Source organism: Nycticebus coucang, chromosome 3, assembly GCF_027406575.1.
Source record: "Nycticebus coucang isolate mNycCou1 chromosome 3, mNycCou1.pri, whole genome shotgun sequence".
NCBI classification, from domain to species: domain Eukaryota; kingdom Metazoa; phylum Chordata; class Mammalia; order Primates; family Lorisidae; genus Nycticebus; species Nycticebus coucang.
The window spans coordinates 52,365,576-52,381,088 of NC_069782.1; the positions used below are offsets into that span (position 1 = coordinate 52,365,576).

The 15,513-nt window shown below is 39.0% G+C and overlaps 1 protein-coding gene across 3 annotated transcripts in view; it reads left to right on the forward strand.

Moving 5' to 3' along the window:
* The window catches only part of PTPRR (protein tyrosine phosphatase receptor type R), a 335,309-nt gene that overhangs the window by 172,392 nt on the left and 147,404 nt on the right, over window positions 1-15,513 (forward strand). For all 3 annotated transcript variants that reach the window (XM_053583630.1, XM_053583629.1, XM_053583631.1), the window contains 2 exons: window positions 1,589-1,744; window positions 9,448-9,558. In XM_053583630.1, the coding sequence (XP_053439605.1) occupies window positions 1,589-1,744; window positions 9,448-9,558 (267 nt within the window). The remainder of the gene's footprint in view (window positions 1-1,588; window positions 1,745-9,447; window positions 9,559-15,513) is intronic.

Consider the following 15,513-nt stretch of genomic DNA (forward strand, 5'->3'; position numbering starts at 1 on the left):
CTGGAGGGGCCTGGGTTTTGTTTTGGTTTCAGGTTTACATTTCTTTTTGTTTTTCCCTTTTGGTATCCCCATGAAAACCATTATTCTGTGAGACAACAGTGTTCTAGAATAAAATGAGTATTACAAAGTTTTCACTCAGTACCATAGAAGAGGAAATATAGCTTCCCTAGTGCCCCTAAAGAGCAAAGTAGGTCACTTATTTCCAGGGCATACCTTGCTCAAGTTAAGAGGATTTCAGCATCGTAAATGTCTTGGATCTAGATGCAAATTTTTTATGTAAACTTGTTTATGCATGTATCTGAGATATGCTTTTGTGCACATAGATTTAATGAGTGTAATAGCTGTTTGCAGGATGAGTGAAGGCTTTGCCAGACCCAGGGAGGGCCATGCATGTCCGTGGAGAATGTGAGTAGCAGCGATAAGAGCAGTTAGGTGGTGATACACCCGAGGTGGCAGTCCAGTGACCAAGAGCGTGTTTGGGACACAGAACGGTTCTCCATTCCCATTGTGGCCACATCTTAGCTGAGTGACTGTGGGCAAGCACTCTGAGTTTCATTTGTACAATACAGATAACCGTGGTAGGTATCTCATAGAGGAGTTTTGAGCATAAATGAGATAACAGAGGTAAGGCACACAGCAGCGTGACAGGCACAAAACAAGTGCTCGGCTCCTACCATTGCTACGAGGTCATAAACCATTTAAATCCTTGCAAACACGTTCCGCCTTGGAGTTTAGTCATTGTCCATTGTCCACTGTAGACATAGAAACATTTTTTCTAGCAGTATATTGATGCTCTATTTTACACCTGGCTGAAAGTCTGATAAATTGCACTGAAAGAAAATTTTCCAGCAGGAGGGAACTCTCTGTGCGTCGAAAGACTGACATTAATTTCCTCCTATAAGTGCACTGTATACATTGTAAAAGGGAATATTATCAAGGCAACGTCATTTTTATCTGGTGTTTTGTGTGTGTGTGTATGGAGCCTAAGCCATTTTTTTCTCAGAGGTAAGAAATCCTTTGTCTCCAGGGAAAGTATCATGACATCACTACTCAACATGCGCAAATCTACCGCAGGATGGATTTTTAAAATGTGCCTTATTTGAGGTGAAGAACAGAATTAGGAAAGGGATTTCAAAGCTCACCACTGGGCACCACCGTCCTCAGCTAGCCCAGTCTTCACAGTAATACAAGTTATTAAAAAAACAGAGTATCTGTTGGTATCTGATATGTAACCTTCTATTATAGCCAGTTTTATTTAATTCATTTGATTCTAAAATGCTTTCTTCAACCTAAGTTATTCAGGGAATATGTAAACAATATATATTTCAAAAAATTATAATATCAGATGGAAAATAAAGCAACATCCAATGAAATATAAAATTATAAATCTTGGAGTGCTACCTAATTGAAAGAAGACCATTTAAAAATTTTAGATGTTGGACTGGAAATATTAAGTCTACTGGAGAATAACTAATAAATATGATCTCCAGGATGCCCTTTAGATTTCTAGGATTATCATTCTCTTTGATGTTTCTAAAGCAGGTCATTCAAAAGGTCTATAATGCGTCCAAATAATCTGCTTTTATAGGGGAAGAAGAACAATGTTGAACTATTTGTGTCTCCCATAAACCGAAAAACAGGAATTTCAGATGCTCTGCCCTCTGAAGAAGTCCTGCGTTCACTTAACATCAATGTTTTGCATCAGAGTTTATCCCAGTTTGGAATCACAGAAGTCTCCCCCGAGGTATGTTGCTGCCTGAAATGTCTCATTTAAAGATTTGCACAGTTAGCGTGAGACAGTGGTCCGACCCTCAGAGGCTTTCAGAGGGAAGCTAGTTACTATGCACCACGCGACAATGAAAACCTAAGGGTCCGAATTCTCTGGTCTTTACATTACATATTTTCTCAGAAAAATTCATTTTCACATTAAAGATTCACTTTTTAGTACTTCTCCAACTTTCTTCTCCAACTCTTTCTGGTCTTGTAACTTATTTTGACTTATCTAGTAAATTTTCTAGAAGAAAGACCATTTAGATGGATTTTTCAATTAATTACCTGAAACTCAAAAGTCAAAAAAGAAAAATGAAACAAAACCACCTTCAAATCTTTCATCCTCAACAGGGGCACCTCCCTTCGTGGCTCTGATGAAAGGGTCACTAAACACTCACCTCTTCCCACAGCTGTAGGATTAATTTGGAATGTGATTCTTCTTTTGCTGCAGAAAAAAGCCTTAACAACAATGGACGTTTTCTTCATACTATTTTCCAATTTGGGCACTTTTTTGTTGTTGTTCTTGTTGCAGTTTTTGGCCAGGGCCGGGTTTGAACCCACCACTTCCGGTATATGGGGCCGGTGCCCTTGAGCCATAGGCGCCGCCCCCCAATTTGGGCACTTTTTAAAAATTTCCTCTGCCACCTCCCGCCCCTCACTTCTGAGTGAATTTAGTTCCCTTTCCACTTCTCCTACTCCATCCCACTCTAACAGACTCTCTGGAAGGAGAATCATCCTGGGTGTATGTGTTAATAATTCAGTTCACAGAGTCATGGAATTAGACCTGAGGCAACATATTTGAATATTTTATGGATACGGAAAGTCAGACCCATGGAAATTAAGTGATGTTCTCAAAATGATAAAACAAGAGGTAGACAGCAACGCTGGAAACTTAGACATCTCCATTCCTCGCCTATTGCAGTAAACTTGTCTGTCTCTCACGGCAGCAAATGACACGAGCCTGGCACAAAAAGCTTTGGCCTAAGACTGAGTTTGAGTCCCAAAGCCAACACGTAGGATGTGTGTGACCCTGGGCAGCCCGTTTCATCTCCAGGAGACCGTCTGCCTTTGTGTGGTATCAGCATTTCTGAGCCTCGCTTTCATCATATGCAAAATGGGTATAGTCCTCATCTTCTAGACTTGAAATATGATTTAAATTTTTAAAACATATATGGAAATCCTCACATAGAGCAGGTGCCAAAAAAATATAATTTAAATGCAGGATGCTGTGGCAGAATGTGCGTGTATTTTTGTCCTTGAACTGTGACAGTTGCCACTGTGTCTGCTCCTCGCCCCGTTGCCCACTACTCTCCCCAAACCCAGTGTGTTTTATTTCTTGCCACCAGAGTAATCTTTCTCAACCTGAATCTGGTCATGCCTTCCTAATTTCATGATTCTTTGGCTTTCAAAATGCTGTACAGAATGAAATCTAAATCTCTTAGTACAGAACATGGACATTTGTATGCTGGACTTTATTTTATTTATTTAATTTTTTTTTGAGACAGAATTTCACCTCGTCACCCTTGGTAGAGTGTCATGGCAGTACAGCTCTCAGCAAGCTCACTTAGACTCAAGTGAATTTCTTGCCTCAGCTTCCCAAGTAGGTGGATCTACAGGTGCCCGCCACAATGCCCAGCTATTTTTAGAGACAGGGTCTCCCTCTGGCCCAGACAGTCTCCCGCCTCAGCCTCCCAAAGTGCTAGGATTACAGGTATGAGCCACTGCACTCTGCTGTATGCTGGACTTTGTAACTGTTGGACAACACTTTCCTAATTTATGTTTCAGCAAATTCAAACTTAATAGATACTCCGACCCCTCCACGCTCTCTTCTCCCTCCCGTCTCCGCCACACTGTCCACACCTTTCACGTTTCACGATCACGGCACGGTGTGGCAGTGCCTTCCCTGTTGCTCTGTGTTCCCACTGAGCTTAGAACAAAACTCCTTTAACCCCTGTCGGTCTGTAAGCTTGTCTCTACACTGTGGGTTCCTCAAAAGCAGGTGACACGTCATTTTATCTGTGTCTTCTTTGCCTTTATTTTAGGCTTGGCATAGAATGGGCATACAATTAAAAAATAAAAACAATTGAGATAATAAATAGCCAAGCACTATTGGACTAGATGGCATCCAAAGCCAGAAAAAAATAAACAAAGAAATAAATAAGATCATTCTTGTTCTCAATGAATCTATGTTCTAATAGAGCAAATAAGGTACAAATAACAAGACTATAGGACTATGATAAAATTCCACATTGCCGAGGGGACCTTGAAGAAGAGACCCCTTGTGCTTCAGAGAGGCCACGGGACAGGCTCAGGGAGAGTTTAACCAGCCATCCAGACCCAGCCTGGCCCTGCCTACGTCTGACTCTGCAGCGCCTCCAGCTTTACACCAAACCAAGCCCCTCCCCACTGTCTGGGCCCTTCACAGATTGACTAGCACACATCTTGCCTAAGATAATTCCCCTTTAAATTTTAAACAGATCACTAAATTAATGTCTTCTGCTTGCCATAAACTTTTAGAGGATAATATAAGCATTCTCCCCCATTACTTTATTCTAAGTTGAAAGGCCATTCTGAGCACTGTAACAATGTGATAACCCAAGAGAAGCTAGCTACAAAAAAAACTAACTACTTAAAATGAAGCACTGGGGTCCTCCAACACACCCCAGCCAGGTGCAGATGAGGCACTTTTCCTTAATGAGGCACTTTCCTTAACTGCCTCTCACAGCATGTAGCCCACAGTAGACCAAGTATTCCACTTGAATAATGGAAGCCTAGGCTAGGGAAGTGGCTCACACCTGTAATCCCAGCACTCTGGGAGGCCTAGGCAGGAGGATTGCTTCAGCTTAGGAGTTTGAGATCAGCCTGAGCAAGAGTGAGACCCCATGTCTAAAAATAGCCCGGCCTGTGGCAGGTACCTATAGTCCCAGCTACTCAGGAGGTGGGGGCAAGAGAATCGCTTGAACTCAAAGGTCTGAGGTTGCTGTGTGCTGTGATCCCATGGCAATCTGCCATTCAAAGGGAGACTCTGTCTCCAAAAAAAGAAAAAAGAAAGCATATTTACTGTTCAGAATGTGGTATTTTCTCATGAAATTGCTGTTATCTAGAAATCTAGAATTTAGAAAATAGACTTCACAGGAGAGTAGGAAGTATCTGAATAGAATACAGAGAGGAGCATTTCATGGAGGACAAATGAATTCTTTCAACTTTTTTTTTTTTTTTCTTTTGCAGTTTTTGGCTGGGGCTGGGTTTGAACCCACCACCTCCAGTATATGGGGCCCGTGCCTTACTCCTTTCAGCCACAGGTGCCACCCCTCTTCCAACCTTTTTATCAGGCATTCCCAGAGGGGCCAAACAGCACATGTACCCTTTGATTTTTGACTGGAAGCTCCAGAGGCAGAAACAGGGAAAAGCTGTCTGGTGGAGCAGGTAGCCACTGGGAGCGACATGGCAGCACAGGCACAGTTGGAGGGACAAAGGAAACGGTGGATTTTATAAAGACCCTGCCATATAAATACAGGGTATCCATAAGGTCCGTGCACAGTTTAAAATAGTTTTATATTGTACTTGCACATGAAGCTGCCCAGTAGTTTTCTGTGAGTGTCCTCACTCTTTATTCATCTTTTTTTGTGGCTAATATTTTATAACAACTTATATCTTAACTCGTTCTTTCACATTTTAATCTTAAAATTATAAGACACTATGATAACATGTTCATTAACAGAAGAAAGGGATATTGGTATTTTGGCTCTTCAGCCTCCCCTGGGTCACAGAGCATTGAACATGATGCCTCAAAGCATCTGTTCCTGAACTTACATCAGTTCCTTTCATGGAAGGCTGGGTCATTTGTTTTTGGTGTTTCTTTATGTGCTTGTTTTTTTGTTTTGTTTTGTTTTTTAATTGAAAATGACTTTGGGAAACAAAAATATCAACTAGAAAATGACTTTTGTTTAGCCATCTATTTTTGTTTCTAATCTAAGTTTCTTGAGAGAAAAGCTATTATTTCTTTCCTATCTCTTTATATGTTCCCTAGAGCAGGTAGATGCTCGAGTATTATGTAAGACGTTTATAGAGGTAAAACTAGAGCGCCTCTTGCCTAATAAGTAAACGCCCAGGCAAATAAAATTAAATGTATTATTTTAATTTGTATTTATAAATGTTTTTACAAAATGCATTAAATACCTATTGAAACAATAAGTTTTGCATTCATATTGGAGAGAATAATTTAGGGATTTTTTTATCATTGTTCACTTGTAAATCACTCCTCCCATGTGTCTTCTATTTCAAAGAAGGAAGTTACCTTTTAAAACAGTAGACCCGTGTGCTGACTGGTGTATTCACCGATTATTTACAATGAAAAAACCCCAACATATAAATACAGGGTGTCCCTAAAGTCCTCACACAATTTAAAATAGTTTTACATAGTAAATTGCACATGAACTTTCTGGACTCTCTGTATATACCAGACTGATGCATTTGGGGCTTGTTCCTTCACAGTTGGAGCACCAGCCAGAGTCTAGTTTGGAGACTCCCAGCCCCAGCCATGCCGCACAACACCAAGGAGATAAACAATCTGAGTAACGTTTGATTACTCAGGCCAATCGTTCAACTGGTGCATAATACAGTGGAAGTTTGGCATTTGTCCAACAAAGCCATATTATTGTAGGAGACATCTTATTTATTTGTCAACCAAATTAATCATGTAATTTATAACATTTCCACCTCTTCCTTATTTCATGTCTTCTAGAGAGACCTATCTCCTGAAGTCTCTGGGTCTGCATTTAGGGCCTCCCAGCATTGGGAGGAACTGGTTAAAAAGGAAGGAACAGAGGGAGGGAGAGAAGGAGAGAGAGAGGAAAAAAAAAAAAAAAGAAAGAAAGAGCAAGGAAGGAAGGAGAGAGAGAAAGGAAAGAGAAGGGAAAGAGGGAAGAGTGAACTATAAAGCATCAAATTCTTAAACAAGATACAAAGAAGCTATTGTTATCTATATAGGAAACTGCCCATATTTTAAATAATCATACAAAATGAAACTCATCAGTTTCTCTGCAACTAAGTTAAAGGGCAAAGCAATCTAGCTATGAAATAAGACACAAAGACAATACGATGGCATTAGCTTGACCCCACACAGAGCCTCTGAATTATTGAACACTCAGCCCCCTGACAAAATATAAAAAGCGCGGGGTTAACCCTCTGCAAAGGTTAGATTGACAATTCTTATGAATTATAGTCTTTTGATTTGTGGGATCTTAACCACAAACTTTTCCATTTACTACTCTGCCGTTATCAAGTTCTTTAAATCTCTGTACAAATATAGTAGTGCTCAGCGGGAGCGGCATGACTCAGAAAGAAATCTGTTTACCACCTAAGTGCAGTGACTAAGTTCTAGGAGTTCAAAACATGTCTTTCTAACTGGCAGTGGGGGCTGGGAGGGTAGGAAGTTAATCCTTTCATCATTACTGCTTCAGTTAAAAAAGAAAACAGAACAGGTTTGTCTTGAGCAAAAGGAACATGTTGATATTATAGGAGTTGTAGAACTATAGCAAGAAAAAAAAATGAACCAAGTCAGATCGAGAACACAAAATTTCTTTCCACCCACCTAACCACCCCTTTTATCCAAATTTCACATGAGCTCAAGCTCAGATCCTTATACTTAAATTTAACAAATTTATGCTGCCTACTTGAAGGCTTAACTAGTTTGCTTTTATAGCAAACAATGGATGCTATTTAGTTGAGTTGCCTGCAAAAAAAATTCATTCCCATATTTATAGCTGATTTGTACAAGAGTTTTCTATTAGTTTTCAGTTATGTTTATGGAGATATTGCAGTTTAAAAAATGATCTGGCTCCATAGGTGTGGTCCCCCTACTAACCCTTGATTAGTAGGATGTAGCTGGGGGTCCTCAAACTGCAGCCCGCAGGCCACATGAGGCAGTGTGATTGCATTTGTTCCAGTTTTGGTTTTTTACTTCAAAATAAGATGTGCGCAGTGTGCATAGGAATTTGTTCATAGTTTTTTGTTTTTTTTTAACTATAGTCCAGCCCTCTAACGGTCTGAGGGACAGTGAACTGGCCCCCTGTTTAAAAAGTTTGAGGACCCCTGATAGGCACTCCAATTTGTACAAATAATCAACACATTGAATCCCATAATGGCATAAATGTATTCATGATCTATGTGCAAATGACTTAATAAAAAGTTAAAAAAGAAAAAAAATCATCTGACGGAGGTCAAAGAGATAAAAGAACATTTTTCACTCCAACCCCAAATTTCCTTTCCAGCAAAATACTTGGTTTATAAACATTTTGTCAATCAAGTGTGTTCATATTCTCCAATTTACTAATTGCGTATTTTAAAAGCATGTTTCTAAATCATTTCTTATATCTATGCATCTGTCACTGTCTATCAGCTGGATGTTATAGGGAGCACATCCATGTTTTATAAGTAAAGGAAATAGAAACTCGACCGCTTCAAGAAATTAGTAACCGTCTTTCTCCAAATAACTTCTGTAATCACAATTAAACTCAGTCTTTCTCTGTCCTGCCTTGCTCATCTCCCCACCAAACTGTCTTGAGTTCTAGGATAAAAGTTTTCATAAAATATTTTTCAAGGAAACTATTTCATTTTGTCTGATGTATAAACATTGAATGTGTTTAATTTTTCTCTGAGGCTTAAAAAATAAGTTAGCCTTATTATCACTCGAGGATTTCTTGACCATTGGAGGTGAAATCCAAGGATAGACGTGTGTCCTCACCGAGGGGAATCAAAGGGCAGCCTTCAGCAACTGGATCTAGATTAGAAGGCATTTCATGACTTAGCCTTTATGTTTTTCCTAATTGTGGATCATTTGGTTTCAAGTTAAAGTTTCATTAAGTATAAATCTATACCATCACTATATTGTAAATTTAATTTTATTCTAAGACTTGATTTTAATCAATGTGTTTTTTTAAAAAAAGAACAGATGAAATAAGACCAAGATTCTCATCCACATTTTAGTCGTGTTTTTTCTTTACTCTTTTTGCCCTCAAACTAGTGAACAAAAGCAACAAAAAAATCTATTCATTTTACCTTTTATTACCAAGTAATTCTGAACTTTGGGTGTTTTTTGTGCTTTAAAAAAATATAAGATTCTAACAATCTTTATGGTTAAGATGGTACTTTAGTCAGATTTTGACAAAGCAGACTCCATTTAAAGAATGTGATAAATGGGGAGGGAGAGAGGGAAATGATCCCGACATTGTTGCTGTTTATTAATGCATCACGAGCTGTGTGTGCACCTGTTCCACTTTTGTTTAAAAGTGAAGAGCAGTATTCCAACACGTAATCCAGGGTGTTGATGTTGTGGGAGGGATTTACCACAGTAAGGAAAGCTTCAGAAATAGTTTCCTCTGCACAAAAAAGCACAGAAGCCTCTCACCTGTGCACCAGGTGATTTCCCAGAGAGACAGGAGGGACCTGTAGGAGCCTGGGCCCTGCTCCTGCACAGAGGCTGCACCGCCCCCCTGCTGTCTCAGGATGGCAGCCTGTTGTCTCAGAGCAGTTTGAGAAGCAGTTCTGGCAGCGGGGGTCGAGGTGTGCTCCACTCCACTGAATGGAATAAAGCTAAAAATACGTTTCGTGTCTGATAAGAACGCCAGTTTCCTCAAGCTCTTGTTTAACATCGGACTTTCTGTTTTCCTTTTAAAGAAAAATGTTTTACAAGGGCAACATGAAGCAGACAGAATCTGGAGCAAAGAAGGATTTTATGCCGTTGTCATTTTTCTCAGCATCTTTGTTATTATAGTAACGTGTTTGATGGTAAGTTTGCTTCTTTGTATATTTTGATCCTTTGCTGAAGCCGCTGTTTAATAACTGTTATTGGATGCTGTGCCATTCAAATGAATGCTAAAAAGACTGGGAGCAGAAGCAAAACCGTGACCCTGTTAGGCTGGGAAATCTCCTGTCTGCCGACAGTGAAGGAAAATCTCTGGACTCAGGCTGCTGACCTGCATGATAAGACTGTAATCGCAGTGAAGGTTTCAGTAACTTGATCAACCATGAGAATTACTGAGGTCACAGAAGCCCTCAAAGTTATTACAGTCTCATGGGCACACTTTGGGCTTACTTGATTTCTTCTTTTATATCATCTTTATGGAACTCAGGAAAAATTTTAAAAAGTATGTCTTTGGGACAAGCTCATTCTCTAAGGAATGGTTGATTTCCTTACTTTTAAAAGCCTTTGAAAACATTTATGAAAAGGAGGTGATTATAATCTCAAAGGCTAAATTCGTTAGATAACCAACTAATTTTTTAGGTGAAGAGCATAAAAGTGTAACTGCATTGTACACCGCAGTTGCTCTCCAAGTGACATTAGCCCTTTTAAAAGCATATCTCAAGTTGAAAAAAAAAAAATCGAACCCAAAATAAACCTATCCTCCTAAATTAGTGAGTGCCATTTGGTATTTCATGAATTAACAGTTATCTTTCAAATAGAATGATAAGATTTTTCTATGCTTTTGAAAATTTTATGATGTAACACAATATTGGAAATTCGCAAATAGATTTTAATGTCTCTTTTTTCCTGTATGTATATTCCTTTTGATTTTGTACATTTTTTTAAATGCTTCTTTCTTAGTGTTTAAATGCCCCTAAAAGGACATCATGCTACTTATTCCGTTCACAGTCCACACCAGTGCTAAGAGCTGTCCTGGATTTATTCATTGTGCTCCCCCTGCTGGGAAGGGGTTTCTGGTAGAAAGATTAGTGCTTAGGCTGAACAAACAGAGGCTGTATGGGTCTAAACTTAAAGGATGTAAAACCTAAGACAGACAATGCTTCTTAGAGTCCAAAATGTAGGAAGCAGCACAAACATCCCAGAGCTGCCGTCGTAATGAATTCAGAGATACCTCCTTTGGGTCAGGTATTGAGAAAGAAAATTTCTAAAAACTGTGACTCAATAAACAAAAGAAACCTTTCAGAATTGAGTAAGCAAATTAATGTTTATGATTTCGATGGTAGAGATTAAAGAAAAAGAATTTTTTTTTCTCTTTTATTATTGGGGATTCATTGAGGGTACAATAAGCCAGGTTACACTGATTGCAATTGTTAGGTAAAGTCCCTCTTGCAATCATGTCTTGCCCCCATAAAGTGTGACACACACCAAGGCCCCACCCCACTCCCTCCGTCCCTCTTTCTGCTTTCCCCCCCCATAACCTTAATTGTCATTAATTGTCCTCATATCAAAATTGAGTACATAGGATTCATGCTTCTCCATTCTTGTGATGCTTTACTAAGAATAATGTCTTCCACTTCCATCCAGGTTAACACGAAGGATGTAAAGTCTCCATTTTTTTTAATGGCTGAATAGTATTCCATGGTATACATACACCACAGCTTGTTAATCCATTCCTGGGTTGGTGGGCATTTAGGCTGTTTCCACATTTTGGTGATTGTAAATTGAGCTTCAATAAACAGTCTAGTACAAGTGTCCTTATGATAAAAGGATTTTTTTCCTTCTGGGTAGATGCCCAGTAATGGGATTGCAGGATCAAATGGGAGGTCTAGCTTGAGTGCTTTGAGGTTTCTCCATACTTCCTTCCAGAAAGGTTGTACTAGTTTCCAGTCCCACCAGCAGGGTAAAAGTGTTCCCTTCTCTCCACATGCACGCCAGCATCAACAATTTTGAGATTTTGTGATATGGGCCATTCTCACTAGGGTTAAATGATATCTCAGGGTTGTTTTGATTTGCATTTCTCTAATATATAGAGATGATGAACATTTTTCCATGTGTGTTAGCCATTCGTCTGTCATCTTTAGAGAAAGTTTTATATGGGATTGTTGGCTTTTTTCATGTGGATTAATTTGAGTTCTCTATAGATCCTAGTTATCAAGCTTTTGTCTGATTGAAAATATGCAAATATCCTTTCCCATTGTGTAAGTTGTCTCTTTGCTTTGGTTATTGTCTCCTTAGCCGTACAGAAGCTTTTCAGTTTAATGAAGTCCCATTTGTTTATTTTTGCTGTTGTTGGAATTGCCATGGCAGTCTTCTTCATGAAGTCTTTCCCCAGGCCAATATCTTCCAGTGTTTTTCCTATGCTTTCTTTGAGGATTTTTATTGTTTCATGCCTTAAATTTAAGTCCTTTATCCATCTTGAATCCATTTTTGTGAGTGGGGAAAGGTGTGGGTCCAGTTTCAGTCTTTTACATGTAGACATCCAGTTCTCCCAACAAAATTTATTGAATAGGGAGTCTTTCCCCCAAGGTATGTTCTTGTTTGGTTTATCGAAAAATAGGTGGTTGTAAGATGTTAGTTTCATTTCTTGGTTTTAAATTTGATTCCAAGTGTCTATGTCTGTTTTTGTGCCAGTACCATGCTGTCTTGACCACTATGGCTTTGTAGTACAGACTAAAATCTGGTATGCTGATGCCCCCAGCTTTATTTTTATTACTAAGAACTGCCTTAGCTATACGGGGTTTTTTCCGGTTCCTTACAAAACGCAGAATCATTTTTTCCAAATCTTGAAAGTACGATGTTGGTATTTTGATAGGAATGGCATTGAATAGGTAGATTGCTTTGGGAAGTATAGACATTTTCACAATGTTGATTCTTCCCATCCATGAGCATGGTATGTTCTTCCATTTGTTAATATCCTCTGCTATTTCCTTTCTGAGGAGTTCATAGTTTTCTTTATAGAGGTCCTTCACCTCCTTCGTTAGGTATATTCCTAGGTATTTCATTTTCTTTGAAACTATGGTGAAGGGAGTTGTGTCCTTAATTAGCTTCTCATCTTGACTGTTATTGGTGTATACAAAGGCTACTGACTTGTGGACATTGATTTTATATCCTGAAACATTACTGTATTTTTTGATGACTTCTAGGAGTCTTGTGGTTGAGTCTTTGGGGTTCTCTAAGTATAAGATCATGTCATCAGCAAAGAGGGAGAGTTTGACCTCCTCTGCTCCCATTTGGATTCCCTTGATTTCTTTGTCTTGCCTAATTGTATTGGCTAGAACTTCCAGCACTACGTTGAATAGTAAAGGTGACAGAGGACAACCTTGTCTGGTTCCAGTTCTAAGAGAAAAAGCTTTCAGTTTTAATCCCTTCAGTAAAATATTAGCTGTGGGTTTGTCATAGATAGCTTCAATCAGTTTTAGAAATGTACCAGCTATGCCTATACTCTTCAGTGTTCTAATTAGAAAAGGATGCTGGATTTTATCAAATGCTTTTTCTGCATCTATTGAGAGGATCATGTGATCTTTATTTTTGCCTCTGTTAATATGGTGGATAACGTTTATGGACTTGTGTATGTTAAACCAGCCTTGCATCCTTGGGATGAAGCCTACTTGATCATGATCAATGACTTTTTTGATGATATGCTGTAATCTATTGGCTAGGATTTTGTTGGGATATTTTGCATCTATATTCATAAGTGAGATTGGTCTGAAATTCTCATTTTTGTTTGGGTCTTTTCCTGGTTTTGGTATCAGGGTGATGTTTGCTTCATAGAATGTGTTGGGGAAGATTCCTTCTTCCTCAATTTTTTGGAATAATTTCTGCAGTACAGGAATAAGCTCTTCCTTGAAGCTTTGATAGAATTCTGGAGTGAAGCCATCTGGACCAGGGCATTTTTTGGTTGGAAGATTTTTTATTGTTTCTTTGATCTCAGTGCTTAAAATTGGTCTGTTCAGGATCTCTATTTCTTCCTGGCTGAGTCTAGGGAGAGGGTGTGATTCCAAATATTGATCCATTTCCCTCACATTGTCAAATTTCTGGGCATAGAGTTTCTAGTAGTATTCAGAGATGATCTCTTGTATCTCTGTGGGATCAGTTGTTATTTCCCCTTTATCATTTCTGATTGAGGTTGCTAGAGATTTTACTTTTCTGTTCCTCATTAGTCTGGCCAATGGTTTATCTATTTCATTTATTTTTTTCAAAAAACCAACTCCCAGGTGGTGCCTGTGGCTCAGTGAGTAGGGCGCTGGCCCCATATGCCGAGGGTGGTGGGTTCAAACCCAGCCCCTGCCAAATTGCAACAAAAAAAAATAGCCGGGCGTTGTGGCGGGCACCTGTAGTCCCAGCTGCTTGGGAGGCTGGGGCAAGAGAATTGCGTAAGCCCAAGAGTTAGAGGTTGCTGAGAGCCATGTGACGCCACGGCACTCTACCGAGAGCGGTACACTGAGACTCTGTCTCTACAAAAAAAAAAACAAACAAACAAAAAAAAAAAACTCCTTGTTTCATTAATTTTCTGAATGATTCTTTTGTTTTCAATTTCATTGATCTCTGATTTGATTTTAGAGATTTCTTTTCTTCTACTGAGTTAAGGCTTCAATTGTTCTTCTTTTTCCAATTCCATAAGATCACTTGTGATATTGTTGATGCGCTCACTTTCTGTTTTTCAAATGTAGGCATCTAAAGCGATGAATTTTCCTCTCCAAACTGCTTTTGCAGTATCCCAAAGGTTTTGGTAGCTTGTGTCTTCATTGTTGTTATGCTCAAGGAAGTTAATGATTTCCTGTTTTATTTCTTCCTGCACCCATCTGTTATTCAACAGAAGATTGTTTAATTTCCATGCCTTTGGGTGGGGTCGAGCATTTTTGTTAGAGTTGAGTTCCACCTTTAGTGCCTTATGGTCTGAGAAGATACAAGGTAAAATTTCAATTCTTTTGATTCTGTTGATATTTGTTTTGTGTCCCAGGATATGATCAATTTTGGAGAATGTTCCATGGGGTGATGAGAAGAATGTATATTCTTTATCTTTGGGGTGGAGTGTTTTATATGCGTCTATCAAGCACAGTTGTTCTAGGGTCTCATTTAAATCTCTTATATCTTTGTTTAATTTCTGTTTAGAGGATCTGTCCAGCTCTGTAACAGGAGTGTTAAAGTCCCCTGTTATTATGGTATTATCAGATATCATATTGCTCAGACTGAGTAAGGTCTGTTTCAAGAATCTGGGAGCATTTAAATTGGGTGCATAAATATTTAGAATTGAAATGTCTTCTTGTATTTTTCCCTTGACCAATATAAAGTGACCATCTTTGTCTTTTTTGACTTTAGTTGCTTTAAATCCACATGTATCTGAAAATAAGATCGCAGCTCCTCTTTTCTTCTGAATTCCATTTGCCTGAAAAATTGTCTTCCAACCCTTGACTTGGAGCTTTAATTTGTCTTTTGAAGCCAGGTGTGTTTCTTGCAGACAGCAAATAGATGGCTTGTGTTTTTTAATCCAGTCAGCCACTCCATGTCTCTTCAGTGGGGAATTCAAGCCAATGACATTTATTGAGATAATTGATAAGTGTGGTAGTATTCTATTCGTCTTATTTTGTGAGAGTCCATTGCTTAGTTTTATCTTTTACATCAGTGTGGAGGTTAGGTTCTGTCCTTTAATTTCTGAGTTCTTACTTTGCTGCTGATCCATTGCAGTGGTCAGTGTGCAGAACAGGTTGAAGTATTTCCTGTAGAGCTGGTCTTGTTGTGGCGAATTTCCTCAATGTTTGTATATCCGTGAATGATTTGATTTCTCCGTCAATTTTGAAGCTTAGCTTAGCAGGGTACAGAATTCTGGGCTGGAAATTATTCTGTTTAAGTAGATTAAAGGTAGATGACCCTTGTCTTCTTGCTTGGAAAGTTTCATTAGAGAAGTCTGCGGTCACTCTGATGGATTTGCCCCTGTAGGTCAACTGGCGCTTACTCCTGGCAGCTTGCAGAATCTTTTCTTTGGTCTTGACTTTGGACAGGTTCATCACAATGTGTCTTGGAGAAGCTCAGTTAGAGCT